The sequence below is a fragment of the Struthio camelus genome, chromosome 10 (assembly GCF_040807025.1).
Source record: "Struthio camelus isolate bStrCam1 chromosome 10, bStrCam1.hap1, whole genome shotgun sequence".
Classification (NCBI taxonomy): domain Eukaryota; kingdom Metazoa; phylum Chordata; class Aves; order Struthioniformes; family Struthionidae; genus Struthio; species Struthio camelus.
In genome coordinates, this window is record NC_090951.1 from 2,568,857 (window position 1) to 2,589,425 (window position 20,569).

The 20,569-nt window shown below is 53.8% G+C and overlaps 1 protein-coding gene across 9 annotated transcripts in view; it reads right to left on the reverse strand.

Moving 5' to 3' along the window:
- Window positions 1-4,918: 4,918 nt before the first annotated feature.
- ZNF469 (zinc finger protein 469) overlaps window positions 4,919-20,569 on the reverse strand; it is a 281,089-nt gene continuing 265,438 nt past the window's right edge. For all 9 annotated transcript variants that reach the window (XM_068955998.1, XM_068955994.1, XM_068955996.1 and 6 more), the window contains one exon: window positions 4,919-19,843. In XM_068955998.1, coding sequence (XP_068812099.1) covers window positions 6,473-19,633 — 13,161 coding nt within the window. In that variant the 5' untranslated portion in view covers window positions 19,634-19,843 and the 3' untranslated portion in view covers window positions 4,919-6,472. The remainder of the gene's footprint in view (window positions 19,844-20,569) is intronic.

Consider the following 20,569-nt stretch of genomic DNA (forward strand, 5'->3'; position numbering starts at 1 on the left):
CTTGAGCTCCCGCAGCACCTGCGCGGCTAAGGACCCTCCTCGCTCTCCACCCCAAATTTTCTATCCCGGTGATTCCCAGCTGGTGCGCAAAGCCGAGCGTTGCTTCCCTCACCGCGTGCAGCAAGCACAAACTGGCTATTCTTGGGTTTTTTTCTTCTTTCTTCTAAAAAGCAGCGGGGCGCCTTCCGAGGCCCCGCCGGTGACACCCCCGCGCTGTCACGCGATGCCCGGCGCCTCCGGACGCCTGCCTGTGTGGCCGACGTGCCCGTGCGGCGACGAGCGTGTCCAGCCGCCGTGCCACTCGCGCGCCTAAAAGCAGCAAACTCCCCGGCGAGAGCAAACGCCCCGGGGCGGGGTGGGGGGGGCAAAAGCCACCCGAAGAGGCAGACGCAGGTTTTGGTCCTTACCCTCCTCGTACACTCCTTGCCAGTGGCCTTTTAATTAGCCCTGCTCGCTCCTTGGCATCGTCTCAAGGCCTGTTAGATCCCCCGCGGCTGAGACTCTGCAGTCGCTTCCGCTGCGTCGCGGGTGCAGGGGGTGCAGGGGGGGTGCGTGGGGGTCCAGCACCCCGACCTCCCCCCCGCCTGGCCCCCCGCGCCCGCCGCCCCTCGCTGGGAGCCCGGCGGCGCCGGGATCGCCGGGAGCGGGCGCTGGCAGCGTGGCCGGCCGTGCCGCCCGCGTGCCTGGCCGCGGGCGCAGGGTATATTTTCCCCCCGGCGTGCACCGTGTTTGCGGAGAGATTGGTCTAGGGTACCGGAATAAATAGAGTGTTTTCCCGCGGAGTGAATTACATGCCTGCAGAGCAGAGATAATGCGCGAGCAGCCGTTTCGCCCATTGTGAGCGAGGTGACATCTTTTTATGGCGCTGTGTACATTTGTATTAGTGCCAATTAATCTGGGGCGATATTATTAGAGACGCAGGGAGAGGATAGGTCGGCGGAGGAATGCAAATGGGAGAAAGGAAGGCAGCGCCTCGGCCGTGTTTCGCGGGCGAGGGCGCCGAGCTGCGCGCCCGGAGAGGGTTTGGGTGCCCCCGGGGACGCACGGCGCTGCTCCGGCCACCGGCCTCCCCCAGGCTGGTGCCACTCTGCTGCAGCTCTGCCCAACGCTACAGAAATGCCCATTTTTAAGCTGCAAAAAGTGTCATTAACAGGCTGCAACCCCCCCTCGCAGGTGAAGCCCCCGGGGCTGGGGCCGGCCGCGCCGCGGGTGGGCGCTGCCGCCTGCGCGCAGCCTCCCCCTGCCCGGGCTGTGCCACTTGTGCCCCGGCTGCGCCGAGCCCCGACAGCCGCGGCGGCGGCCCGGCCGATGCGAGGGGCTGCCGGCTCGAGGGGTCCCCGCCGGTCACACGCGCCTGGGCACGTGGGAGCCAGAGGTTAAATTACTGCTGTGCAAGGAACGGCCGGGTTTAACTCAAGAGCATTTAGTGACCTTAAAGGACAAAAAAACCCCACTTGGCCGTCGCCAGCAGCGTGGCAACGGTGGCGTGCTCCCTTGCCCTCCCGGCACTACGGAGAGGCTTGAAGCGCCCAAAGCTGGAAAAGCCGGGCGGCTGCTCCGAAGGATGGTCAGCGGCCTCGGGTCGGCTTTTGGGCGCCAAGAGCTGCCGGAGCAGAACTGGCCCCTTTGGCCCCTGCCGCTCCCCGAGCCGCGCGTGAATCTTCAGCTGCGCGAAGCAGCTTTTCCTTTCTCCTCGGAGGCCTGCACTCTCCCGGGCGTCACACGCGCCGGAGCCGCTCGCCGATGCCCCGGGACCCGGCAAACTCGGGGGCTGCGGGCAGCCGAGCCGAGCTGATGCGCAGGGTGGATTTTTTCTCGCCGGCACGCGCCGGGCTGCGGGGCGATCGCCCGCGCAGCAGGGCTCCCGCTGCACGGTCAGAGGCGCGGAGGAAGACGATGGGCAGGCAGGAGAAGACGGAAAGCAAGCAAGCAAGTCAAAAAAAAAAAATCTTCCCGGCTCGCACCTCTGCCTTGAAGAGCCCCGATGGACGGGGCGCGACGGAGACGGGTGCCCTCGGAGCCCGCTCTGCGCCGGCCCCCCGGGCTCCCATGCCCTGCAGCTGAACCTGTCGCTCTTAGCGGGATGGTTTTCCGGGTGCCTCGCCTGGAAATGAGTCTGGAGGTGGAAGAAAAATAGGCACAGTCACAAACAGGCGTGAAATACCCCTCTCGCCGGTAGGTTTGCAGCCCTCGTGAAATATAGTAGCGACAAAACATAAAAGTCCCATTTCCAACTCCATAATATTTCCTGCCAAAACAAAGTAAAATGTGCTGCTTTAAATTTCCTGAAAAATTCTTTTGAGGTTATTTTTTTCCCTAAATTAAGCCATACTAATTATTTTCAGCTGCTTTATCTCCACTCTGCAACACACCAGGAGGGTGCAGGCGGCAAGCATTTTAAGCCTCCATAAACAAAAGAGTAGTTTGGAAAATAATTCTATCAATTAATCAAATTAATCCTGCAGTTTTAGTTACAAGCCCCAAGTGGCAAGGATTCTAGCCTGCGGTTATGAGCTATCTCTCATTGACAGCGTTTAAATGTTATGATTGCAACAGTAATTAAAGAATATAATATGCCCAGCTTTGTGTCAGCCCCCTGCCTTCAGACCTCAGCGCTGGGCCTGCAGAGGTCATCTCGAGGACAAACTGGTGATGACCACACTGTGCCACATCCAGTCCTTCCCTCCCGCACACGATACCTGTGCCGCATCCCTTCCTTGCTGCCTGCACGCAAAGTGCACTCGGGCTCCTTTGCAGGAACCGAGTGAAATATTGGTGGTGTCGCCTGGCCACCCTAGAGCCATCAACTCAGCATGAGGCATAGGATGGAGGGACAAGCCCTGAAGACACAAAATCGGCTCTCTGACTGCCTCACAGGCCCTGGGATGCACACGACTTGGCCATCTGTGCCTGGGCTCGGCAGCCGTTGCATTCCACTGTGCTGCACTGTACTGGGTTGTGTTGCATTGCGTTGCGTTGGGTTGTGTCGTATTGCACGGCGCTGCATTGCATTGGGTTGCGTTGCACTGCGTTGCATTGCATTGCGTTGTGTCGCATTGTGTTGCGGTGTGTTGCATTGCACTGTGCTGCATTACACTGCGCTGCATTGTATTGCGTTGTGTCGCGTTGTGTTGCGGTGCTAGGAGGCATGACCTAATGGTGCACCTGATGCTCCTGGAAGGCCAGGTGATGCTCGGATCTCGTGCTCCCCTGCTGCTCCTTCTCCTTTACACACAGTAGCACAACCCGGCCGACCAGCTGTAACGACCTCAACCATGACTGAGGCCCGAACGCGCCAGCTCCGAAGGGCCGCGTTCTCGCTGGCCAGAGGCTGCTGGTAACGCTCCTGCGGATCAGGGACCAGAACCGGCACTTTGGGCTCTGGAGCAGCTCACCTGGAGATGCGGCATGTTATTTTATACCAGCAGCTTCTGCAGCTAATGCCAGGTAGCGGGAAACCTCAGCAGCCCTGCAATTCTCCGAGGTCCGGCTGAAATCCCTGAACTCGATCATCCTGACGAACGCGCAGGGCTTTCTGCTTTCTGGTCTCGGTGCAGCATCTCGGTTTCGCCCTGACAGAGCCGGTGCCTTTCTGGCAAGGAAGGGGGTTCGCGGGGCCGCGCTGCTCCCGGGCTGGGCTCTCCCAACCCTGGGCCACGGCAGCCCGTCGAGCGCCCGCTGGCTGGGTGGCGCGCGGGAGGATTGTCCGCTGTGCCAGCGTGTGTCCGGCGTAATTTGGGAAGGCGGTGCTGGCTTGCAGCCCTCTGCCCGGCCTGGCTTTTGCCACTTCTCATCTCACCTTTCCCCTGCGGGATCTGGGGTTGAGCTCTTCATCCACCCCGGGTGAGACACCAGCCATTCTTCTTCTCCCAGCATCTTCCCAAGACAGCCTTCGAAAGAAAAGTGCAATCCGAAGGTGCGGCATAGCAATGTTTTGCCAGGCGGTGCCAGTTAACCTGCGGCATTCGCTGCTTCAGGATTCAACAGCGATGGTGAGCCTGCAAATAAGAGAGAGGAAAATCTGCAGCGAGGGTGGCTGGCGTACTCACCAGCCGCCGCCGAGCTCCACCTGCTTTCCAAAAAGAAAACCCAAAAGGTTAAACATTGCTTCATTTAGCTTATTGGTCTTGCAGAGCTGGTGGGGACTAGAGCTGTGTGCTACGATGCCGAGAGCTCGCCGGCCCCGGCACCCCGCAGCCGATTCCCGCGCGCCAGCGCCCGGGATGGGGCGAGGGACACCAACCTGCCGGGAAGGAGTCATGCAAAGGCCGGGCCATGCCGTAAGCTCGTATCCGGCACGGAGCCAGGCCACGAGAGGCGACGGGCAGCGGAGAGAGCGCTACAAGCCCAGGAAAACAGCCGTGCCTTTCCCTATGGGACGCAGAACAAGCTGGCATGGTCTGGGCAGTAACCCGACAACAGCAGAGCTGCCAGATGGAGCAGAAGCCCCAGAAAATGAGGGGAAGTTTCTGTAAGCTAAATAAAAGCTGGACTTTCGGACTGAGCATGCATCTGCAGCAAGTGCATGCACAGAGTGATCGGCTCAGGGCAAGGCTGGCTGGGAAACACCCAGACATGTAAAATGGAGCTAAGGGTCCTGCTTCGGATGGGTTTTGTTAGGGCACAGGCGCTAGATGGGGGGACCATGAGACACGTGGAGTGCCTTAGTTGGAGCAAAGCGCCGGAATTTCGCAAATTATTGCAATCTGATGGCAGCGTCGCCTACGTCCTCCCAGGGCCGCGTCAAATTGTTCCTGGGGTGGAAAAAAAAATCACAGCGCGGCTGGAGCAGGCGCCCGGTGGGCGGCAGAGCCCGGCACGGGGAGGCGAGAGGGGGACGAGGGCCCCGCGCCGGGACAGGGGCAACGCCGGCAGAGACACAGCCCACAAACGCCACACAGACAGGGAATTTCTGTGAAAATATTGGAATATATTTGAAAAGATTAATCATGTATGATTTTACAGTACCACCCCATATTTTCATCTCATACTTTATTTAACAATATTAAAGAGGCACTTTAAAAGCACACATACGACATCATAAAAAGGCGTTTCCTGCTCTCTCTCTGCTTCTCTGACAAAATATCAAAATAAAAACTTTTGACATAACACATTGCACCCAAGGTAAATTACCTACAATATTTTTATACAATACAAAGAATTGTAAAGATACATATTAACAGAATAAAGCCTCTTTTTTTTCCTTTTAAATCTAAAACAAAAAAAAATTGCAGGACAGACGCAAAGTACTCTGACTGTTCATATCACATCAGTGCATTACTTCACCTCCTTGACTTGGGAGTATTTCAATAGTATTTAGTTATCTTCCATGTCCTCGTTTGCACCTGAGATTTCTTTCCGGTTCAAAAGTTCAGTTGTATAACATGCTTGTATAACGTGACGTAACCTTTCCAACACTATGGAGTACCAGCATACAGGATTTTCCTTAAAGTTTGATTTTCCTGCTTTGTTTTCTTTTACAGGTAACTGCTACTTCCTAACGGTTCCCTTTATTTTTCAATCAAGGAAGTCTGTATTCACATTACAAAATAAAAATAGCACCAGTAACTGCATAGTAAAAAGCGGATACCTATATAGCCACTAACTCAATACAGTAAGATAGTTTAGAAGTTATACCGTTGAGGGCACTCGGACAGTACCATTCTGGTGTGGTAAATTGGCACAGTTTTGTCATTGCGCAAAAAACAAAACAAAACAAAACAAAAAACAAAATAAAAACAACAAAAAGAGTTTGTCACAAGTGTCAAGGTGCAGTTTGCTCGCGTTCTTGGCTTTCCTCCATTTACATCATCTACAGTGGTCAAAGAATGGCAGCAACGTCGGAAATGCTATAATAGCCCACGCAGCATGAAAGCTAGCTCATTATTCTCTTGACAATGTAGAAACAAATTCTTAGGGATGGCTGTCAAAATATGGGACACTCGATTCTTAATTTAATTTTTTTTAATTGTATCATCGCTTAGGCCAGCTCCCAATTAAATGAATTGTACAGGATTATTTGTGCAAAATCTTCAAAAAAATTTGCTTTCTACAGTGTACTGCACCTTATGAATAAGACGTCTACGGAATGAAGTTCATCTCTTCAAGTACTTTGTACAAAGATAACACAGACACAGTCTCAAAAGGGTCTGAGATTTGCAAGTATCCTTATAACCTCAGCACTTCTGCAATAAAGCAATTGCTCTTGACGATTCAGTCTGCCCAAAGCGATTACAATTTCAGTTCATGAAAATCATCAGCAACATCAAAGTTCTAGCATTTGCATGATAAATCAGGTGAATTAAAGTAGATTAGTAGACACAAAGCAAACTATTTCACAGAGGCTGCAGTGCAAGTTCATTTAAGCTAGACAGAAAAATCATGCTACACAAACGAATTTAATGCTTTGATAATTTTTCCCTTGCAAACCCCATGAAAGCAGCTGAGGATCACCATAAGTCACTTTCATAAATTACTCTGAAGTATCTCTTCTTAAAGGAATTTTAAAGCTAGTTAATTTTTGCCCAAAGAGTTGGCTTAGCAGATTGTTCTGAGATTCGGCGGTGCGGAAGCTGGCCGGCTCGGCGGGCTTCGCGCCCCGCGCGGCTCGCGGCCTGTGCAAGGAGCCGCGCAGGGAGGAGACCGGCCCCTTGGCCAGCACCTGGTGCAGGCTCTTCCCCAGAATGGCCTTTTTGCGCTTCACGTCCCCGTTGGCATGACGGATCTCCACCTTCTTCTGGTTGTAGGCGTCCAGGACCATCTTTTTCAGCTGGTTGCCGACTCCTGCCATTTTGGGTTTGGGAATCAGTCTGTTGCAGTGCGTTTCCCTCCTGCCGGGGGAGAGGGCAGAAGCTTCGGCGTTGGTCCAATCGGCGCGTTTAAATTCGCCGGCACTCTCGCTCCTGCCCGGGCCTGGTGTCCGGGCTTTTTTCTTCTTCCCATCTCCCTCGATGTTCTCCCGGGAGCCGGAGCTGCCTCTGTGACTCAAGGACTTGTGCTCTTTTCGCTTCTTTGGGTGAAGCTTCCCTGGCCCGCTCAGAGCCGGCTTGTCCGTGGCTTTGCTCGTCTCCACCTGCCCGTGTCTCACGGCGTTGCTGGCCACCTCACCTTTGAGTTGGTGGCCAGTGGATTTGCCTTGGTTGGCGCCTTGCTCCTTGCCGCTGGCGTTAGAGCTGCTCTCCTTGGCACAGGCGCCTGTCTCGGGCACAACTTTTTCCTTCAGCGAGCCGGGTTTCTGACCCTCCTCGGGGCTCCCCCCAGGGCTGGCTGCGTTGGAAGCAGCATCGCTGCCAGCCTGACTGCCTGCGGTTTTCTTCTGCGAGGTCGACTCTTTAGCAGCCCTGTTCAGCACAGGCGATGTCGTCTTGTCCTTCAGGGGCAGGGGGTAGTGGGCAGCCTCGGGAGAACTAGCCTTAGATGCTCCTTCCCAAGAAGGGGCATTGTTTATGCTGGAGTTGCTGCACAGGGTTTTGTTGGTCTCTTTGGCCTGAGGAGCCTCGGCTCTCGGTGAAGGAAGCTCCGGGACCTTCTTGGCAAGTTGGAGAAATGGGACCTCATTCACGGGGTTGGTGGCTGCATCGGGATTTTCCAGGACACCTGCCATATATTCGTCTTTGTTGCCTAAGCTTGTTTTTTTATGTGCGTTGGCATAGCCACATTTCTCAGTAAGATGCGGAGAAGACAGTTTTTCATCTGCTACCTGGTTACAGGCTAATCCAGCAAGGTCAATATTAAACTGGGGTGAGTCCATGAAAGGAAGTGGTTTCCCATCAAAAGCTCCTTTCTCCAGTTCTTCAATGGATAGGGGAGTGATATGGCTGAGCTCTGGATTGCTTGCGGCAGCCTGCGGCAAAGACGGGGAGAGGCAGGGCGCTGGAGGCAGGGTATCAAACTGAGATTTCTCCATCTCTGCAAGGAGGTCAGAGAAGTCACCCACCAGGTCTTCTGTTTTCACAGAGGTTTGGGGTAGCGGTGCTCCCGGCTCACTAGCTGCTATAGGAAAAGACTCACTAGGAGCCTGCAGGCTGGGGGTTGCAACCTCTATCAGCTGCAGGTCACTAGTGTGGTCCAGGTGCACAGGTGAGCTGTGCGGGAGCGAGCTGCCATGCTGAGCAACCTTTCTCTTCTTGTTCGGTGGCATGCCCTCCTGGAGAGAGCCTTCATCTTTAACCTTCTCTCTGCCCTCTCTGGAGGCAATGCCAGGCCTCATGACCCCTCTGAATTTGAAGGTCTTGCTGCTTCCTGCAAGGTGCTTCTCCATGTGCCGGTCGTACTGCTCTTTCTTGGAGAACGTGTAGTTGCACATGCTACATATGAAGGACTTTTTGATAACGTGCATGACATCTGCACAGAGCTCACATGCATACAGGGTAGTGTGCTTGATCTCTTGTTCCTCCAGTATTCCATGCTCCTGGCTGAGGTGGTTTCGAAGCTCTTTGGTCTCCTGGTAGAACATTGGACACTTGTGGCACAAGTAAATCTTCTGTAAACTGTGCACTACTAAGTGCCGCTGGAGCTTAAAGGGTTTGGGAAACTGTTTCCCACAGTGATGACAGTCCCTGGAAGGATCCTTGCAGTCTGGGTGCATGGGAACAGCTTTCGGGGAGCTTTCACTTTTTGCCATATGGTCTGGAGTTGGACTGGCACATGCTTTGGAAGAGCGGGGTGTAGAAGGCTTGACCTTGATGTTGCTTTCCAAGGGGTCTTTCATCGCCTTGGCCTCCTGCTCAAGGGGCAGCTCTTTGGGGCTCTTGTTCTCTCTGCTAACCGGATGCTTGTTGCTGGAGTCGGCGTGCCTGGAGGACTTGCTGGGTCTCCGATACATGATGGTGTTGAGGAAATGGGTGACAGCGGCGCTGTCCTCACCAAAGCAGGCAGGCAGGCCCATCACGGACTTCTGTGCTTGCCCTTTTCGAGCAAACTGGGTGGCGTGTTCTCGGAGGTGCTCGTTGTACATCCAGACGTCGGAAATCTCCTTCAGGCACATCCCGCAAGCCCACAGACCAGCCTTGTTTTTGGCATGCTTCTCTTTCAAATGGTCCCTTAGCTGCTCCCGAGAGCTGAATTTGCGCTGGACGCACATGTAGCAGGTAGGAGGAGGGGAAGGGTTATGAGTGAGCTTGTGGAAGTCCAGTTCCCCTAATGTCAGGAACCACTGGAAACACACTTTGCATTTATATTGCTTGTCTTTGGACTTGATGCTTACATCACTGCGGTTTTTCCCCAGCTTCCCATCTTCTAGCCTATTTCTGCTGTGTTTGCTATGCTGGCCCAGTTTTTGCTTGAAACTCACAGTATTTTCATCGGTATGGCCAGGAAGATCTTCGCAAGAGCTGAAGAAACACATGTCTCTCATTTTCAGCTTTGCATTCAGCATCTCCATGTCAATTGTATGAAATTCAGGAGAGTCTGAATCTTCGCTAACCTTGCCATCGTAGGGCTCCTCCGCCAGGTCGGGAGGTTCTGAGCTCGTTTCTCCTAGTGAGTGTTCATTCTCAAGGCCCATTGGCGGCTCAAACATTTCCTCAGCAGAGATGCTTTCTCCCTTCTTCTCCAGACTGCCCCAAATGTTCAGGCCGGGGACATTTTCCATTTGGCTGTTTTGGCACAAGAAGGTTAGCACATTGTTATCTTCCAGGTCAATGACCTCCTTCTCTTGGTTGATCTTCTCACGGTCTGACCTCAACGCAGTATTTTTAGATCCACTGGGAACTGGATCTCCGCTCTTCGCCTTACTGCTGTGACACATGTTTAGCATTAAGGCATCGTCGATAGAGATGGTTTCATATTCACAAGGATCCTCCCTGGTGACACAGAAAGAGCTGGTTTCACTGAGGTCAGAAGCTAGTCGGATAGTAAAGAGGTCGATGGCACCCGCTGGCCGGATGTTTACCTCGGTGACAGGCTTGGGTTTCTTGGTGCGCTTCCCATACACCCGTGTGCACTTCCTCCGGATGAACTGGTCGTCCCGTGGAAACAGCTGGGAGAACGTGGAGTCATCATCAAACAAGCTCTGGAGGTCTGAGACGGCCGCACTGTCCATGCAGTGCTCTTTGCTCTGCTGCAAGTCTCCCTTCGCCCAGTGCTTAGGCGCTCCAGAGGGAGAGCCGGCAGCAGAAGTGTTTTGCAGTGTGCTTTGCATGGGAGCGTTTTGGGTGGTTTCTGAATCACGCTTTTCCAGTGGCAGGTCCTGTTTGGCAGAACCTGTGGGACCCTGCAGGGTACTGCTCTGATTCCCGGAGCAGCTTTTTCCCTCAGAACTGTCTCTTGTCTCAACGTCCATCTCATCTGTGCCATCAACATGAAGATGCCATTCTTTGCCTACCTTGCCCAATCCCTTCTCCACTTGCTTCGCAAACCCACTAACCCATTTCTTGCAAGCCTGTGTGTTTTCCTCTTGACTTGGATCTTCCACCTCTGCAGGACAGGCAACTGTGCCCTTTATTGACTCTGTTCTGACCATCTCCTTTGAAGACTCCATCCTATTGCCCAGGTCCTGTGCATGCTCAACTGCACAAGGGCACTGTTTTGCTTTTTGAGAGAGTTGGGATGAGTCGGGCTGTTTTTGTTCCTCTGTTGAGATGCAACTGCCTGGCTCATGCAAGCCCTCGATCATATTGGACAGACTGGAGCTGACACTGCTGAGGATAGCAAGGGAAGGACCCGAATTCACATTCTTCTGCAGCTCTGATGGACCATCGGGCTCATTTCTGTTGGGAAATACCTTTGCTTTCCTTCGTCTCACTTTCCTGTTTAGCTTCTTTTCAGAATTGCTGTTTACTCCTCCAGGATCTTTGCTTTGGTTCCTTCTGCCCTTTTCTCCTTTCCTGGCTTGCTTTGCAGGATCCAGCTTTTCACCCATTGCCTCATCTGCTCCCCTTGTCTCTGAGCGCTGATACTTTGCCTTCATCTCTCTGTTCAGAATACCCGTGCGATGAAGCTCCTGGGACATCTCAAAGGACATAACACTGAGGTCACTGAGCACTCTGCTGACTACTTCTTGCATCTGTGCATTGGGTTCTTTTTCTAGGCCTGTGCATATTTTCTTGGGGATGTGCTCAACAGCTGTGGTTGGCATTTGCGAGCTGCAGATTTTCTCTTTGACAGATGTCTTCAGGGCCCTCCTAGGGACCTTTTTGCCTGCTTTTGATGCTTTGTCCACTGGAATTAAATCGGATCTAGGAGTCTTGCTTGCCTGTGATACGCCACCATTCTTCACCTGATGCTTGACAGCTTTATGCCTGGTCAGGCCAGGCTTGGACCGGAAAGAGGCTGAACAAATATCACAGGTGACCTGGAGCCCATTTGGCTTCGTTTCTTTTAGAAGTTCATTTTGGGAAGTGTTCGGAACGCTGTTAAACATGTTGTCCTCTCCTTGGTGCGCGTTATTTAACACATAACTCCCAGCTTCACCACCGTGCTCAGCTCCATGGCTTTTGGGTTTCTCTCCGTTTAAATTCTTTCCTCCATTCTCTGTAGTTTTGGAAAGATCACCAGATCGCACCTCTGCTGCCTCTGAAAAATGGTGGGCATTTAGTTTAGCAGGACCAAGATCTGCAGTCCTTTTAGGACTGCTGTTGACAGCAGGTGGTATCTGCTGAACAACAGAACCATTGGACAAAGCCTCTGGTTCATTTTGATGTTTACTTGCATCTTGAGAGCAGTTCTCAAGCGCTTTCTGATTTAAGTTCACCTCTCTCTCTCTAATCAGCAGAAGATCTGTCGTGGGCTGGGTCGGGTAACCTTGGGTTTCTGGAGGAACAGACTGGGAACTAATAATTTTATCTGTGACAGTGCATGCTTTGTTTTCTTTAAAATGAGCACCTGATAGCACGGCACCGGGGCTTTCTGGTACCTCTTTCCCAACATCCTTTTGGTTGAATGGTGGCAAGCAGGGAAGTGAGCAGTCCTTCACATGCAGTTTCTGGGGACCTTCGACCTCCAGAGCAGGGCCCATCAGACCATCAGTGCACAGAGGATCATGGGGTCTTGCCAGTCCTTCTCTTTCAGGCGGTCCGTAGTTACTCAGGACGCCTTCGGGAAGGTGGTGGTGACTGCTTCCCATTGTCTCCAACGGTGCGGGAGCACTGGCACTGCAGGGATGCAGAGCGAGAGGAAAGGTATGCACTCGTCTCCACTTCCCTTGCTCTAATGGGCTTGGGGTGGGGTGGCAAATGTCACTACTGTCGGCCTTGGGAGGGCAGCTCTTCATGATAAATGAACTTGATGGAGTCTCTGCATTAAGCAAAGAGGCACTGTAATTACTCTCCTCCGATAGCTGAGTGCTGAAGCTGGGGAACTCTCCTCCTTCAGCACCATTGCTTTGCAAGTATTTAGGATGAGACAAGTTTGTTTGCAAGGGCAGGCTGGCCAGAGAATTGCTTGTGTAGTGACAGCCATTGACGGACTTCTTGCCATTCCCTTCTTTGGGAACCTTAGCATTTACTGTGCAGGCTTTTGTGCCCTGCAGCAAATAATGATCCTGGTGGAGATCATCTGAGGGATTCAGTGGGCTGACAGGACTCGCAGATGCACTGCACAGGGGCCGTGTCCCGTGCCCTACTTGATTACTGCCTGGTCCTATCCGCTTGGTTTTTATGGAGCCTAAAGACTGCACATCCTGCTTAGATCCCTCACACCAGGATCTACATTCAGATTCATTCGTTTCCAGCCTCTCTGCTGCTGCACTGCCCAATGTTTCTTTCTCAAGTGAACTATGGCTTAAAAGGGATTGCTCATGTTTTTTAAATGCCAAGGTCGCTTTGTTTTTATCTTGCTCCTTCTCTTCCACAAGCTGATCAGCTTTCTTTCCCTGCCCTGGCAATGGGGTCACCACTGTGTTGTGAAGTGGTGAGAGGTCATTACGCTCTTGGGAAACACCATCTGCACAGATATTAATGTCATTTGGCTCTGCATGTTCATTTGCTAAGTGCTGCAGCTCTGTTACATTATTTTGCAGCTCCAGGTTCGCAAATGCAGATTGTTTTGCACAGCAAGAGTCCATTTCACTGACTGATTCCAGCTGCTCACATGCACCTGAGAAGAGTGCAGTCTCTTTAGACGGGGTAGCTATGCTCTCTGCCTCACTTCCAGTGGCGACATTCCCCTCCTCTTGGGCAGGGCAGCATGTCCGTTTCTCACTTTCCAAGCTCTCGCTGCTCTCCTCTTTCTGCTCCGGCTGGACCCTGGCACTGGAAGGCAGGTGGTTGGGAGCAAGAAGCATGGGGAAGCATGGCATCAACAGCTCGTCTTCGTTGTTCTTCACAGTCCGGGCAACGAAGAGCTGGAGCTGCTGCAGCGGGTTTGCAGCAGTCTCCTGAGAAGCCAGTCTCTTCTGGGAACCACAGTCACTCTCCTTGGGCAAACTCAGCATATCAAGCAACAACACTTTTCGCTTGCTGGCTTTGTCACTGGTCCCAGGGGCTTGGTAGGCTGCAGTGCTCTTGCTCTCCTCTGTTTCTTCCAGTAACACAGACCCACCGCTATCCCCTTTGAAGGGCACTGCGCTTTTTACCATTTTGGGTGACTCGGACTTGCTTAAAGATCTTTCTTCTCTATCTGGGACCTCTTTGATGTGAGACGAAAAGGTGAGATCCAAGGCTGGGGTCGGACCCTGCGGAAGGCCAAATTCAGGTTTAAGGGTTGGAAGATGTGTATCAAACTTTTTCAGCTCTGCAGAATCATCGCTTCTATCTATTTTCCCTGCTTCAGGGAAGCTCTCAGCACCACGCTTACATGGCAGGGACGGTAGAATATCATCTTTGTTCGGTTCAGCTGCCTCTAAAGTCTTAGGGAACAAGGAGTCAGTGACAACAGGAGAGGTTTTTATCATATGGTCTGTGTAGATCGGAGCCTCTATTTTGTCTGGCATACACGAGTCAGGTAGACCTTGGGAGGAAGACTCTTTTTCCCTCTTTCTGGAGTCACTTTCCTTGGCACTTTCAGCTCCCTGGAACTGATCACCGGCGTCTTTGGAGCAGAAATGGTCCACAGAGAGCGAGTCTTTGGGGCCTGGGGTGCACATCCCTGCTTCCAGTGAACTGAACTCCACGGGGCAGGGCCAGGGCTCCTTGGGTCTCTCATAGTTGCTGTGTGCATTGGCAACACTTGGCTTCTCGCTCCCCAACCTTTCGCCGACACAGACTTTCACAGCTAGAAGGTTTGTACTCCCAAGGTCACCTGCCAAAAACAGTCCCTTTTCATGACCGGTCTCTTGAGCAACAGGCAGAGGTGGAAATTGCTCGGCTGCCTGTTCTCGCAGCTGTGTGGCAATGTGTTGCTCAGGTTTCTGTAGAGCGACAGATGCCTCATTACTCATTTTGCCAGTCTGCAGCTGACTTTCCAGTTCTGTAACTAATCGTTTGATCTCCAGTTCATCATCTGATATATTGTTCATAAAAGTTACGTTATAATCTGTTATCCTGTCTGACAGCGGCAGAGACAGTTGGTTGGGAGGGACAGGTCCTTCATCAGGGAATTTCTTGGCTAATGGCTTTTCTGCTGAAAGGTCGTGGAACTGAGTCATGTCTTCTGGCAACATCGGAGTCACCTCCTCCATGAGGGCCCAGTCTTTCTCCTGCATAAATGGCGGATACGGCTGCTCAAATGGCAGTGGCTTGCTGGGTGGATTGCCAGGGCAGGCAAATGTTGTCACATAACTGTCCTTGCTCGCAGAAACGCTTTCGTATAATGGAGGATCGAACTCAGCTACAGGAAGTTCTCCAAATATCGAAGAGGAATCGAAGCTGAGAGGGGAGGAGACCTTGACCTGTGGATTTCCTGCTGCATAGGGAGAGATATTGGCGTGCTTCTGCTCGAAGGAGCCGGTATTAATGTCATCCCGGCATAAGTACATATCGTCAATGTGCGAGGACCCCAAAGCTGGGGGCTTTGAGAAGAGGTTGGACCCATAGTGACCGGGCAGGCCTTTGTGATCGAAAAATGTGTTGTCACTATTCATGTACGGATCAGGCACTTTGCCAGCAAGCATCATCCCAACAGCATCCCCCCCATAGGGGGCAACTGAAGCAGGGTAGTCCTTCCGACTGTCACAGAGCCCATGTTCCTTCAAGTATTTGATGCCAGCTTCTGAGTAGGCAGTGCTCGCGTTGCCAGGACTAGCTTCGTTACTGACGTGAGATGGATCAGTTAGCTCTTCTGCATGATACTTCAGAACATCGTCAGTGTAAGGGGCAAACTGATGCCTGTGGCTGACAATGGTCAACTCAGGTGACTCCTGAGCCTCCAGAATAGTTTTCTCTGTCACACCTGCATGGCTTGCTGCTTCTTTAGGTTCTTCTGCATCCTTCTTACAGGAAAGCCTAATGGGACTCCTGCCAAATGTCTCTGTGCTGGGGTGCTGCTTCTCCTGGGCCTGTGGTAAGCGCTCCTCCTTTGTATAGTCTGTCAGAGGAACATCTGATTTAGTACTTGGATGTGTTCTGGAGCCTGCTAACAAAAATTTGGCTGAGCCAAACCGTCTGGTCCCTCTTGAAAAGTCCTCTTTGCTTTTATGGCTATTCTTTGGGCTCCTGTCCTTGGGAAGGCCAAGTGGAGTCCTTGGTGCGTGCTCCGGACTGTCCGAGCGCCTTCTCGTCTGCATGCTTCCCTTCTCACTGTCCGAATCAGCCCGTTCAGTGCAGGGGGGGCTGGGACCAGTTTCACTGGATATGCTAGTGCTGTGATTGCTGCCAGTAGATGACTGGCTGCTCCGTCTTCGGGCCCTCGTTGCACAATCCTCTTTCTTGGTGGCCTCCTTACTTGGAACCCTCCTGTGCTCCTGAGTCTCTCTTTTCTGACTCTCTCTTTTTCGACTGTAGCTCCAGGCTGGATCTTTCTCTTTGGCTCTCTCACTTCTTCCAGGGCGTTTCTTGCTAAAGCTGTATTTGGACCTCCCACTAAATCCTCCTCCCTGCCTTTTCCTCCCATGGAGTTTGGTGCACTCTGCCCCTTCGTCATCTGAGTCTGAAATGTAGTCGTACTCCTGAAACTTACCCTCCTTGGCAGCTGGCATCGGTCTCTCAGTGACCAAGGAGAACTGCATGTGCTTGTTGCTCTTCACGTGCAGCTTGTGGAACTTGTTCTTCTGCTGCACAATTTTGTGAATGAGCTCCTTGCTCCACGTCCCACTTCGTGGCTTCCGCTTCTTTATGTCCTTCATGGAGAACCGGGACGGCTTGGAGCTCTTGGTGACGACACCTGACCCAACCTCACTCTTTGTGTGAATCTCCTGGCTGACCTTTCTGGGCTGCTTTTGGTTTGAGGCAGACTTGGTTACGGCTGCTGGTGGAACGCAGCTGCTGCTGTTCTTTCTCCCCATCCTCAGCCTGACTGCCTTGTCAGGTCCCCCTCCCTCGGCTGCTGCCTGACCTGGAGATTTGCTCCGAGCTGGCTCCAGTGTGCAGGGCTTCTCCTGCCGCTCAGCCTCACGGCCAGCCAACCTCCGGCCCACTCTCCCCTTATGAATGTGCTGCTTTCCTGTTCTTCTCTTAGTCTTCTCCCCTCTAGGACGGCTGTCTTCATAATAATAGTTGGGTTTTGGCTGGCTCGCTGGCTTCTCCTCTTTTCCTATGTGCTTCGATTTGTTCTCGGAGGCTTCCTTTGTCTTGTGAGACAGCCCACTGCCAGCAGCCTTCACGGATGTAAGCTCCTCGTCAGCAAACACATCTATAAAGCTGCTGTCAATCTCTGGATTATCCGACTGATACCCCAGGCCGTTTAGGGCTTCTGTGATCAAACTGTCCAGCTTGGCATCATCGATTTCCAAGTCAGATGCGGTAAGTGGCAAGGAGTTTGTGGTTAGGCCATGGAAGAGACTGCCTTTCAGAGAATCTTCCTTGACCTCGCTCTTGCTTTCCCCCTCTAGCAGGAAATCATCATTCTTGTTTAAAGCCAGTAGATGCGCATGGGGGTCAGGAGAAAGTGCCAGGTTTGGCCCAGCTTGGGAGTGCTTTGTGGGCTCCGGAGGGAGCGGCTTCCTGCACTCCGCTGCCCGGGGAGTGTCTTTTGTCTCACCCTGGAAAGCGGTGTGTGAGCTGCAGAACTGCCGGTGCTCCAGAAAGGAGGAGAGGTTACTGTAGTTCTGGTCACACTGCTTACAGGTCAGGAGCACATCCAGTTGGTCCAGGCTGGCGCTGCTGAGTGAGTTGGCCAGCAGGTGATGGGAGGAATAAGGTGGAGGAGGTTGCTCCCCTTCGAGACCATCAAGGCATCCTTTGGCCACCTCCATGGTGGGCTTGTGAAATGGGCTCTCTGGGGTGCATTTGAGAAGGCTGTCATCCTTCAGGGAGTCAGGAGGAAAGTGGAAGGACTTGACAGAGTCCGAGGGGTGGTAATGAAGTGAGCCTGAGCTCAATACTTCGGATGGGTGGAAGGTTTTGTTGCTGTCCTTGGGATGACAAGGGTGGTGGAAGAAGGGAGAAGGCGTAAGTGCTCCAGAAATCTGGCTGTCTTCAAAGCTGGGGTTGAGCGGGCTGCTTGACATGGGGGACAGAGAGGAGCAGGTGCTGCTGCAGGTAGGGTTGGGGACAGGGGAAGGCAGCGGAGACTCACACGGCGAGGCAGCCACCAAGGCTGATGGTGGCAAGACCAACGCTGAGCTGGATGAGTTCCTGGAGGGAGGAGGAGGAGGTCCTGCCTGGCCCATGCTGTAGAAGAGGGCTTTGCTTCTTGAATCACAGGCGGGAGACCCTGGGTCCTTTCCACTTTCGAAGGAGAAAGCACTCGTTGAACTGCAGCTCTGCCGGCTGGGGTCACCCCTCTGGGCCCCAAGGCCCTCTCCAGGCAAGAGCTTTTTGCTGTGATACCCAGGAGAGTTACTTAAGGGGGTGCCCTTCTGGGCTTTCACGCTCCCTTGCCACTCTGACGTGCCAAGGGAGAAAGGAAGCTTCTGACTGGTGATTTGTCTCGACAGCTCTATCCTGTTTTGACCGGGCACTGCAGAAGTGAGGTGTATTTGCTGCCAAGGCATCCTGGCATTTTTCTGCCTGTGCTGCCTCTGCTCGGGGCCAGACTGGCACTCAAATGAGAACTGGTTTCCAACAGGGTTTGAATAAGGTGCTGAATTCTGGTCCATGGGAGAAAACGCCTTAGTGGCACCCTCCCAAGCTTGCACAAGCCTGGGGTGGGTTGGTGTTGTAGTGGGAATGCTTGTCTCAAAAGGCACGGATCCTGTGCTTACGCTGCCCGCTGGGGAACTGCAATAGACTTTGTTCTGAAAGTGCACTTGGGAGAGAGAGTTCGGTGGCATATTCCTTCTAAGAGAGCTACTCTGGATCAGTAGCCGTGGGCTAGGGACACTGTCTTTTGATGCGGCTTGCCTCTTACTGACTGGCTTTGGCATGCTAGGAGAGTGTAAACTAGACGGAAAAACAGCTTGGTTTTCTTGGAAAGTGCTTGGATTTTGGTCGATAGCACCAGACGATGAGAGAGCACCATTGAGATCAGCAGAATGCTCGCTCCTGCCCTTGTAGCATGGCAGAGGGCCATGGTGGGGGACTGCCGGCGGCTGCGGGGGCAGGAAGGGGGCTGGCTGTGAGGGCAGGCTGTACAGCCGGCCCTCGGGGGACACGCTCTCATAGGAGCCATTGCTCAGCGTCTCGTCTTGCCACTCTCGGGAGGAAGAATGGAAGCCGAAAGCACCGTGAGTCACCTGGCTGGCTGCAAGGGGAACGTCCACGTACTCTTGGCTACCAGCATCGTTGTGGTAGGACTCTTTCACCGCGTCGTGCAGCAGCTGAAAAGGGTACTGGAACGGCAAGGCCCCCAGGCCGTGGGCGCTGGGTTTGCTGCCCTCGGGAAAAGAGCTCGGCTTCTGCACCGAGACCCCATAGTTAGCACCTGGAAAGTTCTTCTCTGGAGAAGGCCAAGAATTAGTCCCGTTTGCCTGAAACTCTAAATAATGTAGCTGCCCGTTGGTGCTGGGGCTCTTGAGGGGAATACCTGCCGGGGACTGTCCTTTGATGCTGTGGTTCTGGCGCACGCTGGCTGCTGGCTGTGAGGTATAGTTGGTGGAGGTAAGGCTGGCGGGGGCCTCCGGGAAGCATCGGTTGAAGCTGAGATCTTCCTGCTGCAGCTCGGCCTCTCTCTCGGGGATGCTGGGCACGTGGAACCGGTAGCTCCCGGAGATGGGCCCGCGGCTGACTTCTGGCTTCTTCGGCGGGGTGACCTTCTGCTGGGGGTAAGCGATGCCGATGGTGGGGTTTGGCCGGGCGTTGGTGATGCTGAGCCTGTAGAGCTGGTGGTGGCTCCGCTCCCCTTTCCCTGACCGCCTGTTCTTTTCCCGGGCTCGGCCTTTCCCGGTGGGGGACTGCGGGCTCCCCTTGAGGGGGCTCCAGGCGCTGTCATTGGCAAACTTGGGCTTGTTGTGGAGGGACTTGAAGTCAATCTTCCCGGCTTGCTGCGGCCTGATCACAGCCTCCCTCTGGCTGTGGGGCTCCTTGTCTTTGGTGCTGGGGAAGGGGGACGTGCCCTCGCTGCCGTTGTGCAAGCACAGCTCCGAGCCCTCGGGCAAGCTGCCGTTGAACGCCCTCCCATCCTTCTCGCCGTAGCGCTCAAAGCCAAAGTCTTTCTCTTGGTCTTTGGCGCTGGCCTCAGTATCGCTGATGGCATAAACATGCTGGGTCTCTCCAGTCATGATACCGAGGGACAGGACTAGAAAGCTCTGGTCTCCCCTTGTGCTGCGAGGTTATGTCCTTCCGTCATGGGCATGGTCCTTGGTCATGGGCGCCAGGAGGTGGCCGGGTTAGAAGGGCAGCAGCACCCTGCTCCTGCTGTCATCCCGGGTGCTGGGCAGGGCCGGCTGGCCGGCAGCAGCGGGGATCTGCCTCATCCTTTCAGCCGAGATCTGCAACAGAAAAGGAAAAAAAAACAGGCTGTGAGCCGGGGTGGGTGGAAACCAGGGGTCCTCGCTGCACCCATGGGTGCTCGGGGCCGCGGGTGCTCGGGGCTATGTGCAGAGAGCGTTTCCCAGCTCTCCTCCCGCCGGCGCTGGGGGCAGTTTTGCTTCTCACCGCGGTGCGAAGGGGCGCCGGAGGGAACGGAGCATTTCTGCCCCTTTGCTTTGCGCGGCAGTGGAGAGGGGGAACGGGGAGGGGGAGAGACCCCGCGACGGCCCCCACGGGGCAGAATCCCGCCAGCTTTTGGTGCTTCAGAGGCTGTTCGGAGCATTTCGCCTTTGGCAAAACTTGCTGAGGGAGGCACTTTTTCCTCCCTGGGAAGCTATTTCTGGGTACTTATTAGCAACAGAAGCAGAAAAAGATGACAGAAGAGCTCCACCTACGGATTACTGGGAATGACTGTCAGCTCAGGCTCCGGAGGTGCCCCGGGAGGACTCCCAGCCCTGGCGCCCGGCTGCGCCGCCCCTCTCCCTGCTCTCCCTCCGGCTCCCAGCACCTCTCCATAAACCATTGCTCAGAAACCCAGAGAGAAAAGACTTGAGCCTCTGCGGCCTCGGCCGTAAGGCTGAGCCCCTCTCGGCATCGTTTGGGGAATGAAAGCAAACCCTGAAGCCTCAGAGGCAGCTACAAAACATGCCCCTGTGGCTCCCTGCAGCACTGGCCGCGGGCCCGGG